The following is an 11,877-nucleotide window of genomic DNA, read 5'->3' as shown; positions in this document are numbered from 1 at the left end:
GACGGAGGTCCCAGTGATGTGGACTTTTTTCTGACCATCCCCATTAACTGGAGATTTCCATTTTCTTGCTAATTCTTGCATATCAGAATAATGGAGTATTAAAAATAAAACATTTTCTTTTCATGCTCCAGCTGTTAGCAAGAAAATCATTACCACATTAATACAGCACTTGAAACCACCTATGTGCTTAACCCCAAACCAGCTGGAATCAAACAGATCCTATTATCCTTCTGATCTGCATCATATCTTTAATCCAGGGGCCAAAGACTTCTGTGGTCACTAAAGGCTGAGAATAGAATTATAGCATCACAGTATCATAGATCATGAAGGTTGGAAAGACCACTAACATCATCCAGTCCAACCATCAGCCCATACCTGCAATGACTCTAAACCATGTTCCTCAAATCCACATCTTCTTGAATGGCTCCAAGGATGGTATTCCAGCATTAACAGACAATTACTGCAGGCTGAGAAAGTCACAGTTCCTGCAAAGGGACTTGGAGAACACACGTACAGCTTTCTGAGCCTGCTCCTTTGGCTTGTAACGAACCCTTGAGCAGATCCCATGAAAAGTCTATGTTAAATGATGCTTCAGCATCAACATGAATATGATCAAGTGTCAGAGCACAGGAATCACACTGAAGGGAGGAAGCCAACAGGCAGAGAAGACCTTGCTGGCTGTCCATGTGGAACTGTGTGGGATGGCTGAGTGACCCATTAGGATGCCATTTGCTTATATGTTATTATTTATGATAAATGTGTGCTGTGAATCCAAGGCCGGGAAAGGCTGGGCAGATGGAATATGATCCTCAGATGGCTTTTCTGGGGAGACTGAAATGTTTTTGCAGAACTAATTGCCTCATACATTGGTTTTATTCTCCTGGCTGAGGTTAATGTCTTCTTTTAAAGTTATTAAAAAGAACTCTATTTGCTGATTGTTCTGGACTCAGTACTGGCAAAAGGAGCACTTAAGGACTCTGGAGAGGCCCAGACAATTCCTCAAAGCAGCTTGGACGCTAAGTAGTGACAAGCAAGGTGTTCTCTGCCTGCATTTTAATCTCCTTTCCAGTGGATCCTGTCACACTGCGTGTCTTGGGTATCCCCATAAATGTCCGTAGGGGAGAGATTACAATTGGCAGCCTCCTGCAGCAGAGCACATTCATAAGCAAAATCAGCTATCAACAGGAACAAGACAAGCTACGGTGCCACAGCAGAGCTAAACACCCAGCACAGCCTCACACAGCCCGGTGTGCTGCGTGCAGCCTCCTCACACCTTCCATTTCACAGCTCAGTCCGAAGGCCAAGAGCAAGAGAACACACCAGCATCACCTTCATAGCTCTGGTTATGTGAGCCGCTCCCATTTCTGGTCCATAGCCTGATGTCCAGAGGGTGTGCTCCTCACAATACAAATTGCCTTTCTAGCCAGAAAGAAATGAAATCCCTTGCCCAACACATACCTGAAAGAAATCTCCAGTGAAATGACACAAAGCAGCTCAGGGTGGGTCTTCCTCTGAGGGGACACTGGGTCAATCGCCAACACTGGCTTTAGATGCCAAGATTTCACCCCAAAATAAGCATAGATAGTAGGGAGTGGTGGTCCCTTAAGTTAATCTTAAAAGACTGTGATAGTAAATTAAGAGCAGGGTCAGTGATGATTCAGTGATGTGACAGGAGAGCTTTGATAATCGAGGTAGCGTGGAGCCTACAGCTTCATAGGCAAATACCACTGGAGTTAAGCAGTGGTTTACTCACTGGGGGAAACCTTAGCAGGAAGCCAAGCAAATTGCTTGAAATTTGGGCTGCTCACAACACCCCTCCACTCCAAACATTGGAAGGGTCAATTGCTCCCCTAGTGCTGAATACAAGGAATCCAGCTCTGATGCTGAGCTCAATTAAATAGAAATATGAAGTAAGAAACAAAAGCCAATTAGATAAAAATGCAGAGTTACAGGATGTGAATGCTTTAACCTAATAATAGACAATAATGCTAGTAAAGGAAGTTAAATGGTTTGTTTAATGGATGGGATGATCTATAATATATAATATATAAAGTACTTAACAGTAAATGTTTAATTGCCAGCTTCAGATGCATTTTTCTTTAATGTGCAGAAGAAATGCTTCTCGTACTAGTATTACTGGATAGGAGCAAATTACAGCCTAGAAAAACAAACAAACAACACAATGTCTGTCGTGTGGAAAAGAGCATCTGCTTTGCAGACACAACAGAAAGTCTGAGACACAGATAGCAATACTGGGAGCTGCACATCATTATGGGGGTAGAAATGCAGCCTTCTCTGTACCTGCCCATGGGACGGAGGGCTTAGGAGGCAGAACATGAGCCTCAGACTTCACAAGACAGCTCCAGGATCAAATTGCTGAGGTTTTAGGAAAGTGATCACTTGTCAGATGAATGAAGCCGGATTCTGATGTGAGTTGTAGGGAAATCTCTTAGAGGGCTGAAAGTGTCTCTAGTTAGTGTGATCCCTCCTGATGAGCGAAAAAGAAGCCACGGCCCAGTCAGTGGCTAAAATGTGCTGCCTGCTCCCAGCATGCATGCCCCAAATATGAGCTTTTTTCAGATTTCTTCAAATTTTGCACACTTTGAATGTTCATCAGGCATGTGGGATGCTCTGTATGGAGGGGTAACACTCAGCAGCTTTCAGAAGTGTCATTGTATGGCTGGATCGTTGTATACTTAACCACAGCATCTCCCTCAGCAGCAAACAGCACTTTCTGCAAAATCAATAGTCGGGGCTCTAATGGAAATCTCTAATAGAAATGTACAGTGGCAACACTGAGTGTAGGAAAGGGGAGTCACACTGGGAGGCCTTCAAATAGACAGCCCTGCTCCATCTCAACATCTGTGAAGTGGAGAAATGAGAAATTACTCCAGCCCAGGATGTAACACAAGAGGTTTGTACCACTCTTCTTGCTGGTGCAGAAGCAGCACTGCTCCCATCACATTTGTTTAACACTTCAGACCGTCACATTGTGCAAACAGTGTGAAGAAGTGCAGTTTAACACCTTGCACTTTTGATGGAGCTCTTCCTTCTGCTACTGCATTGGAGCTCCCCTACAGGTGGTGGAGTTTTAGCCCCTGCCTTGCAAGGCCACCTGTGGACAGACTGATTCAGACCACTTAAATTTCTCAAACCAGCCTGGTTTACATGGCATCTTCATGGCACTGCTCTGCCATCCCAAGGTGCCGAGCACCACAGACTCCTAAGTCAAGGAACACAGATGTGAACTTCCAAAAACAAACAGCAGAGTGAATTGGGTACCTGTTGTACCCCTAGACTTAGGGAGAATCTTCACCAAATGCTTATCAGCAACACATCAGAACAGCCAGCACACCCTGCCTGCCATTCCTGGCAGCTGGCTGCCTCCTAGCCCAGCCATGAGCGATGCCAACTCCATTACCTGCACCACAGGGCCTAGGGGAGGAGGCAGCCATTAGCAGCCTGTGATGAGCTAATTAATCACGGGCACTTGCTGAATTCCTGTGCTGTTATTAATGATTGTGTGGATTGAGGAGGGTGGATGGAGCTTCCACACCTGCTGAAGAAGCAGTGTTGCTCTGCAAAGGACACAACTGCACCCAGCCAGCACACAGGGGACATTGTGGAGAGCTGCCCCTAACACCACCCTGCATCCACCCCCCTGTGGGATCATAGAGGGGCTTCCCGCTCCACTAAGGAGCATCTGGGCTCAAATCAGGTGTCACAGGGCTCAAGAACAGCTCTAGTGACAATTTATCCTCCATTCGTGAGAGGGCAGCTGCACTCAGCAAGTTGGGTACTAACACCCCAACCTTTTACTATGGCAACAACACTCAGGCCCCTGCCTGCCCCCTCCCCGGCACTAGGCCTCACCTCCCTCACAGGCACTAAACCTTACCTTTCTCCATCTGTGCAGCCTTCCTCCTCCTTCTGTGCTCCCAGCCTGCATGGTGAGGGCTCCTCACAGCTGACCTGAGGGCTCATGAGCCTGTTTGTGCCCCATTATCTTGCCAGGGTTCATGCAGCTGCAGCCTGCACATGGCCGCCAGCCACAGCAGCAGCCTCAGCCTCTTTCCCTCCACCTGCTGCAGGATTAGTTTCAGTTCCAACCACGTGCCACCAAGGTGAGAGGCTCAATGCACTAAACCCTTCGAGCCATCTGGAAACCTAGGAATGATGCACGTGCTGCCCGGCCCAATCCTTATACCGGCTCTGCAAGTGCTCCCCGCCCACTCCTTGCACGTGCTCTGAGGTCTACAACACCCAGGTGCTAAAGCAGAGCCTGGCAGTCCATTCATTAAGTGCTAACTGACACCACTTTGCACCAATTCCAATGCTCCTCACTGCTTACATGCACTGGGCCTGGCTGCAACAAACAGAACGGCCCCAAAGCAGTTGGCTGTGAACAGTGCTAGTCCTATCTACAAAGTTGCCTTCAGTGATTAAAATCACATCATCCTGGGGTTACTTGCTAAGGAAAATAAGAGGGAGAGAGAGAGAGAGAAAGAAAAACTGACACAGGACTTAAGATGACACAAATTATATTTCTCAACATTGCCAAGAAACAAAATGGGACAAATCCATCTAGTACTTATCACTGGAACTGGGCATCACAGCTCTGAATACAATGGGAATTGTTCAGCTTCGTTTAAATAAAATAAGAATTAAAATAATTAAAATTAAAAAAAAAAAAAAAAACACCCAAAAAACCAAACATTTCTCATGTCATCACGGTTAAACCCAGAGACTGAATTAACAGAAGAGATTGCCAGTACATTGCCAAAGTCATTGCAGTTTGATTCAGTTAAAGAGAAGCAGTAAGCCCAGAAGTGCATCTGGCAAGATTCATGTAGGGACCATCTACATGAAATGCAGACTAAGGACAGGAATAGCAGAATACACTCTAAAAACACATGAAGGAATTATAGCTGTGAGACACATCAAAATACAAGCTCATACGGACAAGTCTTAACAGCTGTAGTTTCTCCATTTATTTCCATCAATATAAATTCTGAAATGACTTTCTGATTCTCAGCTTCCAAGTGCGAGCACCTGTGCCAGCTGTGGCAAGAAACGGCTTCCTTTGGTGGCCCAGAGAAAAAAAGCTTTTTCTAGTTTTCCTGCTATCAGCATCCTCAAGCTGTACTGCACAGGATTTGCTGACAGACACAAGTTTGTGCAGCTTCTAGTTCTGTGCTTCAGGCTGGTGGGAAATGCCCTACTCTAATGTCATCCTCATAGAGCAAAGGAAGAGGTTGGGAAGCATTCTGACACAGGAGGTAAGTCAAGAGGACCTCAGGCACCCCAGTACTTGTGGTAATTTTGCTCTCATCTGTTTTGTAGCGTTCCTGCCAACTGCACCTCAAAGTCAGACTATGAGTAGGGTCAGCAGCCACACTAAGGGAGCAGAAAGTGCCTTGGGCCTTTTCCCTTCAAAACACCATTGCAAAACTAAATTGAGCTAACACCTGTTTCCAGGCAGAAAAATGGAGCCCTTACAATGCTCCAGGCTATAATAAAAGAAAGACCCCTTTGACTTGGGGCTGTTTACCTTGGCTGCAATCTTTGGACAGTTCAACAGGAAATGCAGAGCCAGCGACTGTGGCAAACAGATCACTTCGGGCACCTGGAACGATGCCCCTACAATCTCATTTAATGCATGACCTCCACAGTCAAGAAATGCAAAGGTGGTAAAAGCAGACAGCTGAGGAATGCCCATGGAAAGCAACACAGAGCCTGCAGGAGTCCCACATGGAACGATACATTCATCATTACCCCAAGACCTCTTTGCCTAACTCTGTCAAGTAAATGTCTATTACTGTTGTTGCTGAGTGAGAGAAAAAAGGAGAAAGAATAATGCCTAATTTCTCTTATCACTTGGGCAAATGAGAATTCCTGTTGCACAATGGGATTAGGCTCAAATTGGAGAAATGTTATAAATCTAAAGTCATAAATCTATGTCCAAACTGAGACTGATAGAGCAAAAATGTTTAAATCAAGTTACAATACCAGTCAATGGCAAGGGCTGAAAGATGCTTTTATTGTTCACACAGTAAAACAATCCAGTGGAAGATTATTAGATGGGGAAACAGCAGCTTTGTTTGGATGAATAACCAGGTAATCCTTGAAATGCATCCAGTGTACCTGTCATTGGAGCAGTACTGGGCAATAAGCTTCTTTGGGATCTCTGCAGTGGACAAACAATGTATTCACCAAAAAGGGAAATAAGGGTTAATTGAAACTATGTGTCAGACTAAGAAAAAAAGGCAAAGGCGAAAAGACTATTAACAATGAAACATTTTTCTTTCGGCGTTTTCAGAACAAGTTTCACATTTGCGCCTCAAATCAACTTTTTATAGCCCGAGTCAGAATGTTTTTTATAAAGTGAAAAAGCAAACCCTGTTTTGATTTTTTTTTTTTCCCTTTTTCATTTCACCAAGAAAATGAAAACAAAATCAACTTGTCTCAGGTCACCCTCGCAGCTTCAGGCCACCCTTACAGCATCTTTTTCCCCAGATTTTTCAGTTCAGCCTGCAAACTGAAAAATCACTGTGGGCACAGCCTACTTGGGAGTTTATACTGTCCTTCTTTCTATTTAAACCAGTCCTAAGCCAAAGGAAAATGGGAAGTTTATTTCACCAGGTAAAGCGAACCAAAAATCAAAGTATTTAGGAGATTAAAAAAAACAAACAACCCTGAAAATCAGAGGAGATGCGGCTGTTTATGGGCTGAACATAACCCAGGAGATAAAGAGATGATTCCAAAGAATACTGCCATCTACAAGCTTCCTGCTACCTTACTCTCATATAAGGCAATTTACAACCTGCGGGCCCAATCCTGCATTTTTAGAATCTGTGATGTGATACTGCACACACAGCAAAATCTACGTATCCCACGCTATGTGCTCTAAAAGCTGGGGGGGGAAATGGGGGCTGTGGTTGCAAGGAAGCAAATGGAGAAAGATGCGCCATCCTCTCCACTGGCAATACTTGAGCGTCAATCACATGACCTGAAAACAACATCCCTTCTTTGCAGAGCGTTACCACTTCTGCAGGGATAATACAGTACTGGATAGTTGCTTTGCAAGCTCAATTAAAGGAAAAGGCCTTACAAGGATTTCTGTTGGGACAGTCATCTGGTTCAAACACAGCAGAAGACAACATCAACAACGGCAAAAAAAGAAAACCAACCCACAATAAATTAGATATCAGCACGGCTTTCTAAGTGTTCTACAACAACTACTTGCAAGACAAAAAGAAACAAACAAAAACCCCACAGCTCTGGTACTTAGAATCTTATCTTAAAAAAAAAAAACAACAATAATCCACAGGTTTTGCATAAAAATAAACATTTTAAGCTGACGGCGTTATGTTAATTGGATCAACCCGCGTTTATATATATATATATATATATATACTTTTTTTTTTCTATGTATATTTAAATGTATATTTTTCTTCTATGAATATTCTTTAAAGGAGTAATGGAAGTCACAAATGCATAAAAATAGATACTTTGGAAAGAAAAATACTAACGACAACCCTGGTGAAAAAAAAACCAATAACCCTAAGAGCGCAGTATTGCAAAGCAATGGCGCACCGTGCGGCCACTTGTGGAGTCCAGTCCTTCTCTATTGCGTGCAATTATTCTTAAATACTAGTGGGGATTTAACAGGGGTGAGAAACAAAAACTCCTGCAAGTTTATTTAAGGAGAAAAAAAAAAAAAGTGGTTGGATATACAGGACAGATTTTGATGCTTGTTATATTGCTGTAAAAGAACAAACACAAGCCATCTTCTGAGGTGAAAGCAGAAAAAACTCTGGCAACTCTTGCATTTACAAAAATATACTTCCGATCAAAATCTGACCCTTTGCTCTGAATTAAAGCTTAAAAAAAGAATAAAGTAAAACAAACAAAAGCATTTTTGCCCTACAATGTATTTTTGTGTTGGTTTTTTTTTTTTTTTCCCTGTTGTCCTACAAGTAATTAAAGCAGATGAGGAAAGGTGGGGTTCTCAGTAGTGTGTGTCAGCACCCTGCACATCTCTGACAAAAGCCAGCTCCTAATAAGATTATTTTCACGACTGATCCTGTCCCTTTACAGCAGGAGTTAACCTTACTGTTAAAAATCCCTTCAAGGCAAAAAGATTGTGGAGGTGGAAGGGTGGGAAGCCATTAAAAAAAAAAAAGAGAGAGAGTGATAATAGCCTGACCTGCTTGCCAGCTGCATCAGTATTCAAGTAAAGTTTAAAGTACCTTTGTGGGACTTCAGAGTCTCGGAGGGTCAGACCAGCTTACTTTAACAAGTGTAATATGCACTTTGAAACAGCTTTGTCATCTGCTTGTTTCAACTAAAAAACAAAACTCAAAAACAAACAGGAGCATAGGAAAGGTCTAGGAAAGGTCTCAGCATCAGTATTAGACTGCAGAGTGTCCTCTTGACACTGACACTTTGATATTCTTGCCTTCCTCTTCTAATGCGTTAAAATATCAAGAAGTCATGCAGTCGTTTTAAATGAGTATTTTGAGAGTCCAGTTTTCTTAGAGGTTAACTTCATCACCAGCACAGCACTGGAGAAAGCTGATCTAATAAGAGTTCACTGACAGAAGTCTTCAAAGGAAAGTAAAAAATACCATTCCACAGATAACAATGCCAATTAAAAAGACAGAAAGCAAATGGTTTTTCCCTCAGTGTTTTTTCTTAGACATCCTTTCAGAAGAAAATTTTCCTTTACATTTTCTTTAAAAACACATTTTCCTTTCAGCTTTGAGATCTATCTTCCATCTGCATGAATTTAAACTCTTCTGAAAGTGCCTACAGGCCTTGTGGGGGCAGGGCATTCCCTCTCCGAAATTTCAGAGCCATCTAAATGGCATCTGCTCTTTTTGTCTTGTTCATCCTCTTCAGTTCCTCCATTCCCTTTAGCTTTCACAGGCCAATACACTACTGTGAGAATTTAGGTGCTTGCAGTTGAAAGAACTTTGGACTGAGCACAGCTTGACTCATTTCACCTCCGTGTCATTACCACGTAGTTTCTCCTTTCTTTACACATACAAAATTAGTTTGTATAACACTGTTTTAAAGGAAGAAAATAAAATACGCACACACATACATTGTATTGTTGAACACTATACACTAAATAATTTTTTTTCCAACAGCATCACAGAAGTTTGGCCTACTGTAGGTTGACCTTATGGGGAAGGCTGAATTTTTCTAGTTGCCATGCAAGCCACCTTCAAGACAAAACAGGTGAACCCACCCAAGAGCAAATGCAGCTTTTGCTCTCAAGCCAATAGACAAACGCTGACTTTCCAGGGCTCGGACTGACATCGCGTCAGTTCAGTCAGCACAGCATTTAAAGAACCACACTGAGTTGCTTCTGTGTCAGTCCTCTGAATTCAAACACTGTTAAACCAAAGGGGGAAGAGCGTAATTGGTCTGCCTTAGTAGTAGTAGTATTTATATATTTTGATAATGCTTTGAATTGCAGTTTACTTCTGAAACCTTGCCCTTTGAAAAGCACACACCCTTTTAAGTTGACAATTTTTTCAGGCTTCTGTTCCTTTAAAATTCTCTTCTTTTCTTTTTTACTGCTCTTTTTCAATTATCTACCAGAAATCTTGCTTTCTTCCAGTAGAAACGTGGCTGGCGGGCTCGGGCTTTCACTGCACCCGCTCTGTGAAATTCTCAGGGAAAACCCCTCGGCATTGGTCAAGTTCCTTATGCTGGATCCAGTCAGACTCCTTCACACCCATCAGCCATCCTTCGTCCTAGAGAAGACAGAGATGAGACACTGAGGAGGAGATAAGGGTAAGGATATTTCTCAGAGTACAGGCCAAGGAGATGTCAAGGCACATCGAAGCCATGCTCATGGTTGGCTTGGAGATGATCCGGGTAGAGGATTGGGGAGAAGGAGATAAGTGTTTGTGTTTCCTTTTAAACAGAAAAGGCCACATTCCAAAGTCAGCACTAAAACTTGTCTGACCCAGAGTGTCTGGAAGCAGTGAAACGTACACAGCCCACAAGTGCAATAGGAACATGTCATTATTTACATCCAGTGCAGCAGGAGAAATTCTCTGGAGCAATGGGATCCAGTCAACTGCTCTACCTTTCACCACATAAACACAATGGGTTTGATGTTCCTCATCATCAAAAAAAAGATGGGCACCTCCACAGGGCACGGGTCTTCAGAAAGACCCATTTTCTGGTGCTCTGGAAGTGCTCATCCCCTGTTCCAGTGAAGATACCTGGTTGATTAGCATTTTATGCAGCTTACGCAGACAAAATGAATCTTGCTGCAATGCAAACTTGGTCTCAGAGAACTGAGGAGCTCAACCTTTAATCCCCAAAACCCAGCAAGCTGTTGGGCTTGATGCAAAATGTGGCTGGAAAAACTCCCCAGACACAAGCATCCTCCCTAGCCATTAACCCCACAGACATTAAGCCCAACTCTCTATAAGCAGGGATGAATTTCCACTGAAGCAAACGGAGTCCTGCCTGGTAGAACCTGCTCAGGAGGAGAACCAGACTTCCTTCCATCTCCATGCTCTCTGCAAACTTAACAGCTTGCTCTGCATCTGCTCCTTTAGGCAAAGCATACACCAGGCTCATTTAGAGCTATGTCAACACATTCAGCTACATAACTTGCCAGAGCAGAAATGCTCAGGCAACCAGATGCTCTAAGCTGTGGAGAAATGGGGCATGCTTGTATGCAGTTCACACAGTTGTTCTGACACTCCTGAAACCAGCAGGAGTTACCTGTGAATTTTCCCAAGGACACGCGCTGTCTCCCTTCAAACAATCTTTAAAAACATACCTGCACAGTGCAGGGCCAATGCAGCCCACACCAGAGGCAATCCATGGGGCATGTATTGCTTTCTACTGCCACGTTATTGCTCCTGCTCTCATGCTTGTGTGTTTTAAGTGGCAGCAGCTCAGACCACCGCTGTACCTGAGTTCCCTGCTCCATGCAGGCTGCATTGGGTGCCTGTAGGCTCAGACAGCCCTTGCTGCTGCCTTAGAGTTGAGCATTCAGTGGATGTCAAGGGAACGACGTGAGTCAGGAGCCCATCTGCTGCAGCCAGCTGCAGGGGCTGCAGACAGACTGACATGCCATAAATCAGGAAGACAAACAACTAGGCAGAAGGCACTGGGCGCAAGCGCCTGGAAGGCAGCTTCCAAGCTCACAGCACAGCAAGCACAAAAGCTCATCAATTTACATGTAGTGTATGTGCCATACTGCATGCATCACTCCTGCAGCACCCGGCTTCAAAAGGGTCTCCTCAGCTATAGGAATCAGACACCAAGACCCAGATTGACTCCTGACTACTTTGTACATCATGTGAAGTGCCAGATTAGAAGCGCTGCTGCCCTCAATGCCTTCTATCAAGTGAGATGACTCCAAGCCTGCCTGATGAATGCAGACATCTAAGCTGCAAGATGGGGACATGGCTCACAGTCTATAATCCCAGGCTCGCTCCACCCACGTGCACAATTCATGCACATGTTAAGAGCCAAGATTTTCTGGCTGGGTATGGTAAGGGTTAGGGAAATGAGCTGTAGCATATCATACACTGTAGAGGGTTAGAGGGCTTCAGTGCAGCTACAGCATTTGTTAGGAACACTCAGAGCTCACCCTCTGCAGCTTGGAGAGTCTCGAGTTCATGGCTGTTGCACCCACATCCAGCTAGAGTGCAAACATAGGGCATTGAAAAACTCTGTTCCGTAAATGCCATTTCCTACTACTGAAAGCAGAGGAGCTGCCCTTCATTTCCCATCCAAAAAGCTTTATGAGATGGAAATGCTCATAAATGCATGTGCAGGGGCAGTCCCACCCACTGAAGAGTCTTGTCTGTGTATGGGGCTTCTTCCCCGTACAAC

General features: G+C 44.0%; 1 protein-coding gene across 36 annotated transcripts in view; it reads right to left on the bottom strand.

Annotated features, from left to right (window-relative positions):
* Positions 1-4,524: 4,524 nt before the first annotated feature.
* BIN1 (bridging integrator 1) overlaps positions 4,525-11,877 on the bottom strand; it is a 76,125-nt gene continuing 68,772 nt past the window's right edge. For 19 of the 36 annotated variants that reach the window (XM_085552260.1, XM_085552265.1, XM_085552275.1 and 16 more), the window contains one exon: positions 4,525-9,767. In XM_085552260.1, the coding sequence (XP_085408386.1) occupies positions 9,660-9,767 (108 nt within the window). In that variant the 3' untranslated portion in view covers positions 4,525-9,659. Of the gene's footprint in view, positions 9,768-11,632; positions 11,684-11,877 lie in introns of all 36 variants that reach the window. The other 17 variants (XM_085552256.1, XM_085552259.1, XM_085552271.1 and 14 more) reach the window with 2 other exon arrangements.

The sequence above is a fragment of the Coturnix japonica genome, chromosome 7 (assembly GCF_054131305.1).
Source record: "Coturnix japonica strain WE chromosome 7, WE-NBRP24, whole genome shotgun sequence".
Classification (NCBI taxonomy): Eukaryota; Metazoa; Chordata; class Aves; order Galliformes; family Phasianidae; genus Coturnix; species Coturnix japonica.
Note: the sequence above shows the minus strand (reverse complement) of the source record. Positions and strands in the feature narration are given on the sequence as shown.